Source organism: Micrasema longulum, unplaced genomic scaffold (genome assembly GCF_059751315.1).
Source record: "Micrasema longulum isolate JH-2025_06_02 unplaced genomic scaffold, ASM5975131v1 h1tg000163l, whole genome shotgun sequence".
Lineage (NCBI taxonomy): Eukaryota > Metazoa > Arthropoda > Insecta > Trichoptera > Brachycentridae > Micrasema > Micrasema longulum.
The window spans coordinates 455107-471435 of record NW_028277368.1 but is presented as its reverse complement, the minus strand read 5'-3'; the positions used below and the strand labels follow the sequence as shown (position 1 = coordinate 471435).

The 16329-nt window shown below is 32.2% G+C and overlaps 1 protein-coding gene across 1 annotated transcript in view; it reads right to left on the bottom strand.

Moving 5' to 3' along the window:
* LOC148284036 (C3 and PZP-like alpha-2-macroglobulin domain-containing protein 8) overlaps nucleotides 1-16329 on the bottom strand; it is a 91092-nt gene that overhangs the window by 18845 nt on the left and 55918 nt on the right. The window contains exons 3-4 of the mRNA XM_088242796.1: nucleotides 3494-3658; nucleotides 297-503 (exon numbers count right to left, since the gene is read on the bottom strand). Coding sequence (XP_088098922.1) covers nucleotides 297-503; nucleotides 3494-3658 — 372 coding nt within the window. The remainder of the gene's footprint in view (nucleotides 1-296; nucleotides 504-3493; nucleotides 3659-16329) is intronic.

The following is a 16329-nucleotide window of genomic DNA, read 5'->3' as shown; positions in this document are numbered from 1 at the left end:
TAACTTCACAAGCATCAACAAATGAAAGAATTGAAGGAATGTAGATTATCAAATATGGGCAGAATGGTGAATTTTACACAGTGTGTAAAGTGGCCACTTAAACCAGCCATTGACAGGTCATAAGCCCTGTAGATGCCTAGATTTCTATATTATCTTCTCTTAAATGTTCTTCATCTCAGTTGTAATATGTTAATTCAAATGATTACTATCATTAAACACAAGATCTTGACCCTTTCTTTTGTGTTTTCAAGAGTATTTATGCTAAATTGAAATAGCTTTCAGAAAATGGTACGAACCATGCTGTCCTCTACCAATCCATGTAAGTGAGTTGTCTCCATCCCCGATGGTGATGTGGTACATGGAATCCGTCCCCGAACGCTGATCGCTAAGGGCCACCCGCACGGCGCGCTGAGCCCGAACCTCGAATACCAGTCCGGCCCTGTTCCGGGGCGCCGGGATCCACTCGTAGGCGAAACTGTTCTTCGTGGAGATGAGGGTATGTTCTGAAAAAATTGGTCAGTGTTATCGAGATTATACTTACGTTAATAACGAGTTGAGTAGCGTAGTGTCAAAGACGGACATCTGTCATTCTGGTGGAAATTTAGATAACAACTCATACTTTTGAATGGTACTATCGATGCGTTACAAAAACGGATGGAAAGTAGAGAAAAACGCAAAAAAAAAATTCGTGTTTATTTCAAAATCGGACTCCTAGATACTAGTTTAGTTCCAAAATCAGACACCTGTACAACCAACCAATCAGAAGCCGGTATTTGGGTAACGTGATTAGTAAACTGTCATGGCGGATAGTGTGTTTCCGTCAGTTGTTCGTTGTGATACGCTAAAATTAAAAGTTTTCTGAGTAAAATTTTGCTGTCATCTATTATAAAATAAGACATTACCACAAAACCAAATCCGCACCTACAATGATTTAGAATGGTTGGATCAAAAACGGACATCTGTGGCTGAGTTTGTGTCAAAGGCGAACAGCTACAAGTTTTTTAATCAAAAGCGGACAACTGATTTTTTCCAGTTAAATTTCAGCAACTAGTAATGAAATATTTATATTTAAAACTTAAAATGTGTGTTTTGATATATAAAATCAAAGTATTGGGATAAGAAACAAAAATAATCCATCAATAGATCAATCAGAGTTAAAAAGTGAGTGTAGCTAAAAATCATCTAGATGACAGATGTCCGTCTTTGACATTTCACTATTCAGTTCATATTCATAGTACGTGTCATAAAACTTTTAACTTTTTAGTACATGAAAAAGCTTTATATAATTATAATACACGCACAATTCAGCGCAGTCTCGTACACACCATTGGGTGTGAGTGATTTTACAAATATACTTTGTATTAACCCTTAAAAGACTGCGCTAAAAATCCTGGGCAAACTTTGCTGTAACGTCGTGTTACATTAAGCAAAAGACTAGATATTCGAGAAAAAATAAACAAGGTATTTAAACACAAACATTTATTGCATATAATATTTGGTTAAACAATCGATTTTCCATTATTTATCAAAATGTTTAGCTAATTTAAGCCTGTTATGTCAAAATACTTTTAAAAAAAAGAGATATCCTATCAAGTCATGTATTATATGTACATATGTATAAAGGTGTCATCCCAAACAAGAGTTACAACAAATATTTAATAAACAATGTTTTGAGTTTGTCCAAATTTTTGTAGACAAAATCTGGATTCAATCCCTTTTGGGAGCTGATAATATGAACATATTATAACAGAAATGGAATATCAACAGATGGAAGAATTGAAGGAATATAGATGTTCGAATGGTTAGAAAAAGGCAGAATGGTGAATGTTACACATTGTGTAAAGTGGCCACTTAAACCAGCCAATGACAGGTAATGAGCCCTGTAGATGCCTAGACTTATATATCCCTTTCTCTTAAATATTGTAATATGTTAAAAAATTCAATATGTTTTCAGCATATTTATTTTTTAACATTATCATTTTTTCTCTAGAGCTCAAGTGCAAAGTTATGAGACATATTTTAATATACCTTTCAGAAAACTGAGACAGTTTTTAATACCAAGCTTTTTTCACTCACAAAACCATACAACTAATATACATTTTTACTCTTCTTGACAAAAAATTGTCACACAACCAATTTTTTGGTAAATAATAATTTCTGTTCTTTGTTCGTATTTTAAATTTAATTACCCATACTAACCCGTGAATCTCTTATATGTTAATATCAAAGCATTGCCGGGTTCAGCTCGTTATGCAATAAATATAAGGCTGAAAGACAGACCAGCGAAATTTCATGTTACATTATGGTACTTTCTTAAATGTCTGCGTGCGTATAATATGTGCCGGCAATGATTTGAGTATTTACTCGTATATAGACTTGATGAACACAATATAAAATTTATGGAATTTAGTTCAAATTAATTTTTAAGTTGTGTTAACTTTACACTTCACTTTTACGTAACCTGACTGATGAAAAAAGATCTTGTAACTTTTCAATGGTAAGTAGATTAAATTCTAAAACTTAAAATAATCAATTTTCAAATATGGAAATTATTTCTCAAATGTCAAACTCTTACAGGGGTGCACTTTACGTAGAAATACGATTTTCGAAAATGTATGAAATGTCAGTTTATATAATTTTAGCATTACCGAAAATTCAGTTAAAATAAATAAATGGGTAGAAACTACAAAAATATTAAGGAATGAATCTGATTCGTAGCAATTAAAACGAATTGTTGTTTTTAAACATTCAAAAACAAACTTTTTTTACATCCAAAAAATAACATCCTTCCAATTTTTTGTATATGCATTCTTATCGAATGCAGCCCTGGCAAACGATTAATAAAACATATTGTTGTTATCAAAAACATTTTTCACTTTGTGGTATGACATTTTACACTTATTTGTTTATAAATTTGTATAAACCATTTAAGTTGTTTATAAACAAATAAGTGATTAATAAAACATTCAAGCTCCTAACTTTTTTAAAAAAAAATTGTAAAACCTGCAAACATGCCCAGACTAAAGCTCGTCATTTCTCAAAAAACAGCACGTAAATTAGTTCAGTCTATTGAGAATACACATACAAACATTACCTTTGTATATTTCGATAGTTTGAATCATTGTTGTCTGTATATTACCATAAAATAGATAAATAAATACTTCCGAGAGTTATAAATTCCTCAACCTGTTTCAGTATAACTCCACCGCATTCACTGTGATCTCACATTTTGTTATGCTTTCATTTCTTTTAAACCTTTACATTCGATTTATTTATATTCATCAGCTAATTGCTCCTCCTGCATACATCGTAGACTTCTGTTTCGAAGAATTGCAGGTCCTCTTTGTTGCTAGCTAGAAGCACAGCATCATCATTTTTCAAAATCAATCATTGCTCTCCTTCAGAATGCATATTTAAAAAATATGGCACATCGTGTTTTTTCATCTGTCAATAGAATTAAGTGATCGTGTTTTCATTAATTGAATTTAGTTACCATTAGCGCAGAAGTAGGCGCTCTCTGTGTCTATTTTTCCCCTTCCTTCGGGGCGCACGGTCAGGCGGGCGCTCCGCAGAGCCCTAAGTGTCGGGACTCCTCTAGTTGCCCCATCTTCGGCCCCACTAGGCCCGCAAAACTTAGCCACGTAGCCGGATATATCAGCTAGAAGAAAAAAACAAATTATTAAATACTCAATCCAATATATATGATAAAAGTATACAGCTATATAATGTTAAAAATAAAAAATGGTTTGGATTTAGGATAATTAATTCTTAAACCACAAAAATAATTCATATGACTTTCAGAAACCGGGTAAACGATTACTTTCATACTTTTTTGTTGGTGCAGTACTAATTTATTTAGTAATTATATAATATTTACTTTTAAACTTTTCATTTGTATGAAATATTGAATTCATATGTTCAGTACCTCTTATTTATTTTTTTAAAGTGGATAAATAAAAAAAATGTGGAAAACCAAGCTACTGTATGTTAATAATAACATGATTATATCCTACTTTTTTAAAATCAGCTTTGGCTTTGGGTATTTAAGCGCGCTATTAACTTTTCTACTTTTGTTTGTATATTGTTCATAAACTATTTAATTTTATTTTGTAAAAGTCACCAAGTGCCGCATTTTTTAAAGTGAAAGTAAGCTTTTGCTTTTGTCAAAGAAAATAAGTATTTTTTATTTTTTATTTATATTTTTACACACCACAACAGACCAGGAGGCTCAATTAAAGCGGTAAATTACATGATTTTTTATGTTCTCACCGGGAATTGAACCTGGAACCAGCTGCGTGTGAGTTAGGTAAATTGATAGCATGGAGGCTGCCTTACAATTAAGTGTCACGGTAGTTGCTGTTTATTTTATTTACGCTTTCTATATTCCCTTCTTAAAAAGCTTCTCGATCTCTTAAGAAATATTTCAATGACAACTGGGATAAATAGATCAGTGGTGACGGAAAAATTTCCTATATAGACTGAACTGCACTAAAAGTGATAAGATACATTGAAAGCAGTAATTGTGTATTTAAAACAAAGCGCATATTTTATTAAAGAATATTTTTTTTAATGATTGTCCGTTCATAACAAAAATTGACTAGTTCTTGCAATGTGAGGATCTGAAGAAAAACCAAAAGACCTCTTGAATTATCCGGATGAGTGGAAGGGGCTTTCAATTTTGAAATATCTGTCTATCTTGAAATTAAAAATAAAAAAGATTTATATTTTAATATAAAACAAACTCCTATTAAAAAAAAAAATCCTTTTTATGATTATGAACTTAAAAAAAAAAAAGTTTCTAGATGGAACGTTTTCAAGTTTTTAATCCTAATGGACATTGAAATAAACTATAAATACAACGTAACGCTTAATATAAAAAGTCGGTGCTGGTGTAGATACATATTGAATTATCGCCTTATTTTAAGTATTTAACTGACATCCACCTTCTATCCCTTGTATTTATTTTTTTCTTCTTGTTCAATTACATTAGAAAATAGTGCTTTTTAAAAAATCTAATTTCGTTAAACAGATTTGCAGATCATGCAAACTGCTGTCAGGTGCAATTATTATTTAAAAACACAAAAGCATCAACATCTATCCTTGATATCAATTACCTTTCATGTTATAATAAAAAAGTACTCCTTACGTGATAAGATAATACTTATAATAATAATTATGTTAAAATTATAAATAAACTTATCGATGAAACTTCTTGGTTTAGTTTTACTTTTTATTATTTTGACCAACGAGCGCTTTTGCCTAAGTAGGCATCTTCAAGACCGGTGAATTGTTTACAAAATAAACAGTTTTTATACTATTCTTAACATATTTTGGAGATAAGATCAAATGAGTATTTTAACAGGGGACAGAAACATATATTTTTGCAACTAGTTTGCCAAACAGTTTATTTTTGGGAGTTTTATTGGGATTAAGCTTTTATTATTTAAAAGGTGGGAAAGGAACACATGGCGAAATACAGCACAGTAGGAAATAGTTTCATTGATAAGTTTATTTAGGAAAGAAGTTTCATTGACAAGTTTATTTATAATTTTATCAAAATTATTAACTATGGAGTTTTATCAAGAAATATCAACAAAAAACATCAATATTACTTATAATAATGTCAAAAAAAATTCTTATAATTTATCAGATTTTAGTAAAAGGTAACAGTAATTTTAAGTTGTAAATACTGTTAACATTAAAACCAAAGGTTATGAATATTAAAATCCGTTGGCAAAGCATAATATAACGAAAAAACACAAATAAAAGCGGAAAAAATTCTATCTGTGATTTGTCAATAAAAAAAGTTTTAAATTATCACCAAAACAGTAGGTGTTAAAAAAAACTACCGACAAAGCAAATAAATCAATTCATAAACAGTGATGTTCGTTTTATTTGCTCCCTGTTTCAGGAATCGGCTTTCAGTGTAAACTGAAAACCGAAAACCTCCCCTCTGCGTCGCTCCCACGGGGGATGAATTATTCATCCAGGGACCTCATTTGTGGCGGCAAACAGACTTGGGGAGATATGAGGGAGGCTGTAGGGACGGGAGAGGGTGGGCAGAGAGAATGCATTCAAGAACTGGTTAACCTCGAATTTTTATATTGTTTCGTTAATTAAAGTCACCGACCGAAAGCCTCACAATTCAAATCAATAATAATTTATTTAATTAATTAAACCTTATTTTTAATTCTTTTTTTTTCTCTGAAGAGGCCTTTTGCAAAAACATGATATCGGTCCAAATAAAAGTAACATAATGGTTACACATTAATATAGGTACTCAGCTTGTCCACCACATGCCGCACACCGCATTTGAGGACACAAGTCACCTCAGCAGAGACCAATAAATGGGAAAATAGCTCGTTTCCGAACGAGAAAAGCTGCCCAAAGGAGCTGTATAAACTGGTAGCCTTAGCATGTTTGCGCTGAAATAAGGTACGAGAAGATAATCGTAATCCAGAAAAACATATTATGCACTTTATTGGATTGAGAAAACGAGGGAAGTCGTGGGGTTAGCTGAGTGGTTAATTTTTAATTAAAAATGAGGGCTGTACTGAAAACGTAAATGATTATTTATAAAGGGAATATCATTTTTTAATGTGAAAATCTCTATATTATTAAATACACATTCATTCAACTTTACCATCAAACTTTTAAGAAGTCAGTAAGTGGTTAAATACAAATATTAACTTACATTAATTAAAATGTTTGACCAGAAAATTAATGCTTTAAACATAAATATAATGATTGAACATTATTGATTCGCCAAAATGATTACAAAACTTTTTGAAAGCTTTGAAATTCTATTTGGAAGTCACCAGATCTTAATATCTGATAAAACTTATAACAGGGCCACGGATAGTAGCGAGAGGCTCCATTCGGTAATCATGTATATATATATTTTATATATTTTGATAATTTATAAAGCGCCATTTTCGTGAAAATCATCTCAAGGGCGCTGTACAGTAAATGAATATCCCAGAACGTCTTGCAGCTACAGAGCGCATGGACGGTTGGGATTCTAGTTCCTCGTCATTGTATATTACAAATATGATACATAGGAGCTAGATTACAGCATGTCTTACAGCTACAGAGCGCATAGACAGTATGAGATCTAGCCCTTATAATTTAGATTATTTATTCATATTCGTCGGCCTCGTGGTGAAGTGGACAGCGCGTTTGCTTACCAGGCAAGAGGTTTCTCGACTTCCAAAATGGTTGACGTGAAATATTTATTTAAAAAGCTGATTTTACACTAAAATATTTCCCTATTCTGGCATCTGAAGTTTAAGACTGACCATCTTTACCTTCATGTACCAAAAATAATCAATTCGCGCCGCGATTGGTGTATCATCATCAATGCAGTGCCGTATACCCTATAAGTGTGGAAAGGGAATGATTACGATATTTCAAATTCAAATTCATATTCAAATTATTGCGTTAAAATGCGATCTCTTAGACGAATGTGTGGGAAATCAATGTATGACAGGGTTACGAATGATGAAATCAGGCGAGAGTGTAAATCTGAGACAAGTATAGTTGATAAGATTAAGAAAGGGTCTCTGAGATGGTTTGGACACGTAGAATGAATGGACGACGAGAGAATGGTAAAACAAGTATATATGGCAAAAATGAACGGCGACGTTAGACGAGGACGACCAAGGAAGACGTGGCATGATCAGATAAACCAAAATCTTAAGTCTGGTCATGTCAAAAGCAGACAGAACCGAAGGGCATGTATGACAAGATGTATGAATGTGGAAGAGGCTAGGATTGTATGCCAGGATAGACGTGTGTGGGGGTCCATTCTCTCTGCTTACCCCTACGGGGAAATGGCATGATGGTAGTAGTAGTAGTAGTATTCAAATTATTTATTCACAAAGTAACAAAACAAATAACAAAGGATTTAAGACGTTAAGTTGGAACACTATATTTAACCAAGAACCCTTGAGCAATGGTTCGACATTATTAAGGTATAATACTCTCTAATAGCAAGAGTATTTGCCTCTTAAACATAGTTTCACTAATGTGAAAGATGTCGATCTCCAAAGTGATAATGTTCAGCTGCTTGACTGCTCTTCCAATCGGCATGACCAGAGGCAGGTTGGTTCTGGAAACCGGGAGGTAAAACAGTCTGTGCTGACGCTGTCGGAGACAGCCATCAGGAATATAAAAATAGATACTCTCTAAAATGGCCGAGTTATTGATGAAACCCCTTAACAGTCTGAAAAAATGGGTCAGTGTAGACCCATCCCTTCGAAATTGCAAACTATTGGTTCCAGGCATACCCAAGAGGAACCCAGTGGGATAGAGCCACGGATAACTACCATACTCCCTTATGTAGAGATACCTCAGAAATGATAATTCATTCAGAAAAGTACATATAAAATGTATTAACGGATGTTTGTTTTACGGTATTAATTATTATCGTATTTACTTTAGAGATATATAAATAAAATAACTTTGTTTTATGAACCACTTTTTATTGACAAACCCGACTAGTTTTGGCAACTAAACGTTGCCCTCTTCAGGGTTATATAATAACTAAACATACATTTGTAAAAAAAAACAGTTAACCAATTAGTGGGTGTCGATAAGGGTAGAAGAGGGGTAGGGGAGAGGGAAGGAAAATGGGTGATTATTTCTAAGGTAAGGTTAAACTTTGTATATACAGGGTGTTCTTTAAGCCCAATCACATCCAAAACCACGATGATCGGTATGGGCAAGAAGACATATTAGCATATTTAAAAAAAATAATTAAAACGAACATTTTTTTTTTAAAGAAAATATTAATAAAAACAAATGGTTGCGTACTTCTGCAGGGGAGAAGCAAGGAGGGCGCCGCCGCACAGTGAATTATATGGGGAATCTGACTCAACTTTATTATTTAATTCAATATTTTTTTATCTGCTAAATTAAAATTTTATTAGCTTCCTAAATGTCCAGTCTATTGAAAATCGGAAAAAAATAAACAATACTGCCAACTCGTAAAGTGTGTCAACGTCCCAAATACTTAATAAAAGGAAATGCGAAAGAGAGATAATTAATTAGTTGAATTCGGATATCTCTCCGGACGGACCCGTGTCTCTTATCGCGATAATTAAACTATTTTAAAAGTGCTTTTCAAGAACTTTGTAATAGATTCTTCAAATTCAGGTAATTTTTATAATTATTATATATATGTTTTGGCAGGAAAAAAACAATGAAATAGTTAATATTTACAGCATATTTTTTCATAAACGAAAGACTTTGACGAGACTTTTAAAAATGTATCCGCATGTATCCGCCAAGATTTTATAATTTTATGGTTTAATGGATATTAATGTATTAAAAAAAGTTTATCTCGACCGCACGTTTTTGCAACCACTGAACTACGTTTTTTTAATTTTCGGGAACGAGGCAATTTTTAGCTAAATAATCGATTTATAACCAACGGCGGAGTTCTATCAAAAATTATCGTATCAAAGGTATATCTGCTCATGTTCTCCAGTATTATGGTATTATTGACTGTAAAAAAGAAGATTTTAAAAGATTGCAAGTTGAAGTCAGTGCAATTGGCTCTAAAATAGGTGAGAAATGGTAAAAAGCTAATAAAACCGCGATAAGATTCGAAAACCCAAACAAAGAATGGCTGGATAGTGAAATAATTTTACCATGTGAGTTTTATAAAAACATTCCATCGACTGGTACATCATCTTTATCAACATCTCCACAGCTGGTAGGTAAAGGCCCCAGCCACGGTCCCGGACGTCCAAAAAAGTCATTTGTAGATTTTACATTTAAATGTTAAAAAACGAAAGGCGAAGGTATTAACTGAAACTAGAACATCAATTAAAATAGCCATTGAAATATCACTGTAATCTTCAGGAAAGAAAGACGCTGCTAATTTATTTAAAAAACTCTGATACTGCACCTAGAAGAGAAACCATCAATCGCTATCACAGTATGAATCTTAAAATTTTTATATTCATGGTGCTTCTCTAAAGAAGATGAACAACGAGATAGTGTTGCAGAAGCATAGTTCAAATGAAGAATAATATTCATTTGGAATATCTCCACTTCATTCGTGGATTCGCTTATATGAATGTCTTATTCAAACTGCGTATAAATTCAATATTAAGAAATCGCAAGCAAGAACCATTGATGATAAAAAGGAAGTTGCTATTTGAAAACAGTACATCCAGAATAGGTTCAAGTCAGAAATTGGCCTATTAATAGATATTCCCAAACAAAGATCAGGTAATACGAATGATGGCAATACAGAAATACGATTCTTGAAAAATGCCACCCTTTCGGCCAAAATAACGAGTATTAATATAGAGTTCATTTACCATTTGCCTGTCATTTTAGAGGCATTGTCAAGGGAATTCGAAATTGATGCAGACAAATTTTAATTATATGCAAGAAAAATGAGAGATCTTTACCTAAAAGATTATTCGTGGTACTATATGCCCGCCAGCATGCACAACATTTTGTACCATGCGAAAGATATTCTTAAAGTTTGTATTTTTCCATTAGGGCAACTCTCAGAAGTCGCCCAAGAAGCATGCAACAAGGAGTACAGAAGGTTTAGAGAAAACTCTAGCAGAAAAACTTCCAGATCAAACACAAGTAGAAATGTACTGAACAGGTTTTTAATATCATCGGATTTAGTCATTTCAAGTAAACAAATATATTGTTTACTAAAATGTCCAGATTCATCTTCTCTTCTCGATCCTATTTTAGATAATAATGGTGACGATGATAGTGATGATTGTGATGAATAAATAAAGGTTTTAGCTCTTTAACTTCACAAACATCAACAGATGAAAGAATTGAACGAATATAGTTGTTCAAATATGGGCAGAATGGTGAATGTTACACAGTGTGTAAAGTGGCCACTTAAACCAGCCAATGACAGGTCATAAGCCTTGTATATTACCTTCTCTCAAAAATGTTCTTCATTTCTGTTGTAATATGTTAACGTTAACAGCTCTCAGTGAGTTGAATCTAGTCCTTGTTTACTTTTGAAAATAACTTTATTTTTTATGTAATTTAAAAAATTCCTTATTTATCATTTATATCAGAACATAAAAAACAAGTTGGTCAGCATGAAAAGTGATTAATAAAATTAAATAAAAACAAAAATAATTCCAGCGTTTCCAAATCTCCAGACTTTTTGATATTTAATTCAAGTTTCTGTACAGTTCCAGAACTCTAAGAAGACTGTAATTTATTTCTAGCAATGGCAGTACAAGGCGCATACCTTATTTTTTCCTAAATTACACGACTTGATAATAAAAAGAACTATTTTTGACACTCGAGGACGGCAATAACTTCAGCATGACACAAAATTTTCCATAAAACAGAATTTTATCAGGAAAAAACAAATTGTCTCGCGCTTTCTGTAGAAACATTGCTATTTGCTTTCAAGAATTGAACATATAAAACAAAGATGAAATAAATTTTTATAAATTAAAAATTTTATATTAAAAATAGCGTTGTTTTTTGTATATTATATTCAGCTGGCTTATCAGGTTATTAGGTGCTATAAAAATATCTCGCAGAAAAAAATATATGGACTTGCTTATTTTGTAGAGCTGGCAAAATTTTCTTCACGGATTTTGTAAATAATAAATATGTGCCTTGGATCTACAAGGGCCAATGTCAGATTTCTTGCTTTTTTTTGCCGACATTTTGTAGAGGGCCGTGGTCAATTAAAAAAATATATTTTTACATACACATACATGATATGTGGTAATATTAAAAAAAAAACATTTTAACGCTGACTAAAATATAATATGGCTGAATAATTACTCTCCTGCATCATGGTTATTTACGACACTGGCCCTTTAGGTCCGTGCCTCACAATTATTAAATGATAAAAAGTTCGTTAACAAATGTTCTCTGTCCGGGCCAATGAGGAATACGGTAATGTGAACGAATGTTTTAGTCAATGGCTACTTTAGGTAAAATTCCTGAAAAGGGGAATATTGTGGAGACAAATCAGCATCGTTTATGTGGTTTGTGCGTTTGACTACAATTTTTGAAATTCTGGCCGTGAGAACATCAACTATTGGTATTTTATTATTTCTGGACTGGCACTTCAAGCATAAGAATGATCCATGCCTTCAATGTAAAAATTCAGAATATTTTTTAGTAATTTTTTAAATCCGGCGATTAAAAAAAAAGCCTATCATGCCGTATAAAAATATAATTTAATAACACAAATCATTATGATCTCACCAGGAAACATAAACGTGCGAAAGACACCTTACATAGCTATTTTTTTAGGAGTACTCCTGTCATTTTTAAACAACCACATTCTTGATATTTCATTTCCTACTTAAACTACATTTGATAATATAAAATAATTTATTTTAGTTAGCTTTTTTCAGACATCCGAGAACTAGTTCTAGTTGAGCCTTTGTAAGAATTTTTCTGTTTTCGAAAAAAAGTGTCAATATATTATAAATAAATGGATAGCAAAATGATTTTATCATTTGATTGTACGTTTTTTTATCAAATCTATAATGAGAATCTAGTTTTTACCATTTTAAAACACCTAATATTTAAATATGGATGGCACACTTAAAAATATTCAGCTTTATAGCAAACAAGTATCGCAAAGCTATGAATTATGACCTGTTTTACAGCCAGCTCGCTTATATTATTCCAATATCCGTAGCAGCGTCGCGACGCTAAAGTTAAGCAGGCGACGTGGCGCCTTTTAGATTTATATCACTTTAAGAAAAGCGTAACTCCGTTCTCGAATACGTAATTCAGAAGTAGGCCGTATTCACATTCAAGAAGCGACCTAAAAATTGTAAATAACTTTTTATGATATTAGGTGTTAACATAAGTTGGGTCTGTTTTTTTTCCAAATTTAAAAATGAGCCTTGAAAGTAAAACAAAATGGTAAACGTTATACGTCATTTGAAAGAACATTTTTGGTTCTGCAAAATAAAGTACTTTTTGTAACGTCAAACATATTGTTCCAATCGAATTCTTTTCGATTTACATAATGTATAATTTATAATGTAATTTGTTTTATTTTCATTTTATCATCACATGTACCAATGTAGCAGGTATATTCAATTTTCTATTACTGTATAAAATAAAAAGCAGTAAGACGTTAAAATAAAAATAATAGTTACTGTAAATGGACTGAGTTGATGAAAAGGGAGATGTTTTAACTGCTCCTCTTGTTGGCGTTCAATCGATGAAATAACGCTGCTAAAGCTACTTTCGATAATTGTGTAGTGTACGGTGAAGATGCAAATATTTTTTGACTAGTATGTTGTAAAATAATAGAGAATTCGTTTCTGATTAATTTGTTGGTGTAAACATAAGTTGTGTCCACTTTTTTCAAAATAAAGAAAAAAGGATGTATAAGAAAAAAGAAAAATAGACAAATTAGTCAACAATTAATTCTCTTTGTTTATTTTATATTATAAATTGTGTAATACACGTGGTATAACGCCGAGGACTCTTGCCATACGCACGAGGGTTTTAGATTCATGTTCTGACGAGGAAAACAGAAAAACATGTAAATTTAAATACCACTGTACTATAAAATGTAAATATATATATACCTTCCTCTCTCTTTTGTGGTCTTTCCTGCAGACGGCGAACATCTGGGTTTTTTTTTTATCGTTGCAAATTATTTGTACCTTGCTTTTGTTATATGCAAGGTTTTATCGAATATATTTATATTAAAGTTATATTCAGTTGATTTTAACTTTTTTTTTCACCGTAGATAATAATAATAAAAATGATAGCAGAATCAGAATAAGTAAAATCACACTTAAATTATAAAAAAACAAAAAAAAATCTCGTAAAGGTGGAGACATAAAAATTCAAAAGCAGGTAAATGCAACCATTAAATAACTAAGCCTGCATGAGTGTTTAGTTTGCATTCAAGCTCCCATCTCGGCTTATCGAACATTGGGCAGTATATTAGAAGATGCTCTACAGTCTGGTCAGTGATGCCATCACATGAACAGAAACTATCGTCTCACAGCCCAAAGCGGTGCAGATATTCCCTCATGCATCCATGCCCCGAGAGAGCCCAAATTAGCTAATATGTCGGCGTTTTATGCTTCCAAAATGTTTTGGCCTCGTCTGTACTTCTTGAAAGTTGCTTGATCCACTTATTGGCAGTTTTTTCTTCATATATTTTCCTCCACTCATTGAATTTATCGTTTAAAAGGGTCCACCTTACATGGCTTATTGGGACTTCATCAAAGTTCAGCCTCACTTTTTTTACTGTAGCAGCCTTGGCTAGCTCATCTGCTCTCTCATTTACAATTTCCCCAACATGAGATCTAACCCAGCAAAATTGAACAAAATATATGCCTGGTGAGAGCATAGTAAAGTTTTTGAATGCTTATTATAATGGAATTTGTACAGTAAACAGATTTGGGCGCGAGCAGTTCAGACATGTTTCGCTGTGAATTGAGACAATTGCGGAACCAGTTTTTTTTCTTCGTATCCATAAAATTGCACTCTTAATACCAAGCAGCTCTGCCTGAAAGACTGAACCATTATTTACAAGCTTTAGTTTTTGCATCTTAGGCATCCAGATGTTTTACTAACTAAGATGAATATGTTCTAATCATCCCTGCCACTAAATGCATCGTCTGCGTGGCATGTAATGTTAATGACCTTATCTCCTTTAGCTTTAGATTTACCACCTCCTTCATTCTTGAAGGCGTTTTTGTATATTTATTCTGCTTGTGTAAGAAAGGGTGTTCGACTGAAAGATCGTTGAGTTAAATTTAGTTATAAAGGTGCTGAACTTTCTATATTTCTTTGTAATGAGAAATTCCAGCCCAACCCAGAGTTAAATTTTAAAAATGTTTTCGTGTACACGTGAATATTTAAAAATTTTGGAGTAGGATGAAATATCTCAAAAAGGCACGCAAAAATAAATAAAAAATGTTAAAAATAGTATTCATTTTGAAATCGTAAATAATGACGTCACTCCTTATATCTACGTGTAGTATTTCCGGTTTCCGCTTAAAGCCCCCGCAACGTTTTGACCAAATAAAAAAAGAGTATAATTTGACATTTCAACCAGAGAATATGTCAACTTTCTAGGTTTTTCTAAATCGAAACGTTCGTAAAAACAACCATAACATAGAAATGAACAAATTACGATCAACTAAATGAAGTTATCAAACCAATATTCCACAGATTCTTGTCAGGTCAGTAAAAGAAAGAACGCCAACCGTTTCATGACATCACTACTGAAAAGTGACACACTGATTACAGTCATTTGGGGCGGTATTTGATAAATGTAACTTTAAAAAATCTTTATAAATAACGCACAAAAAAATTTTTTTTTTATATTTTTGCTTGGTTTAAATTGTACGCTTATAAAAAAAATTATAAAACAGTGGAATTCCTCATTCTCAATATGTGTTTGTTTTATAATTTTTTATTTTATTTAAGTCTCAAATTTAATTGTTGTAACTCCTGGGAATATAATGCAAATGTATTAAACTTGTAAAATACTTATTGTTTTATGATTTATAAGTAAAATAATAATATTTTATTATACAGATTTGTTTAAATTGTCGATATAATTAAAACGCATGTTTAAAATTCCAAAGTTAATTAAATCTCATATTTACTTTGATACAACTCAAGTACAATGTGATACATTTGAGGGTATTAGAAGCAAACTGAGAAATCTCCATTGAAGGAGTTACTGAGATATTTGCGAAAAACTTAAAAATAATTGTGAGATTTCTAATTATGCTTCACTAACTCAATGGAGAATGCTAAGTTTGCGGTGTCAAGTAGTATAATTGAAATCTGTTTTTGCAAGGTTTAAAGACGGATTTTAATGACGCTATTATTTAGGTAGATAGGTTTTTTGTGTAAAATTTATTGTGGCATCAATAATTAGTACCGTAATTTACCTAAGTGACATAATTAACAAACGTAGTACCTAATAAATTCGACCAAAGTTTCATAACATTGCGGATGGTTTGTGTTGTTCAAGTTAATTTTAATTTAGAGTGATTGTAATAGCAAGTACGAGTTTCAAACAAATATACACAATACAGAGAGCGTATTTCAATTTCCGCCTCTTGAAAAATGTATAGAGTATTTCGAAGCGCTCCATTACATTGTTAGTATAAAAAAGTCAATAACTTATTGTGAAAAATTGCGAAAGATACCTACGGCACATGCTAATTTTTATATTATTACATGGCGTTACGCATTTATATACATGTTTGTATTATAAACAATGATGATATTAATTGGGTTAGGTAAGTCCATGTCCGGGCAGATGAAAAATACAATTCTGTCTGTGAATTAGAATCAAAACCCAGGACG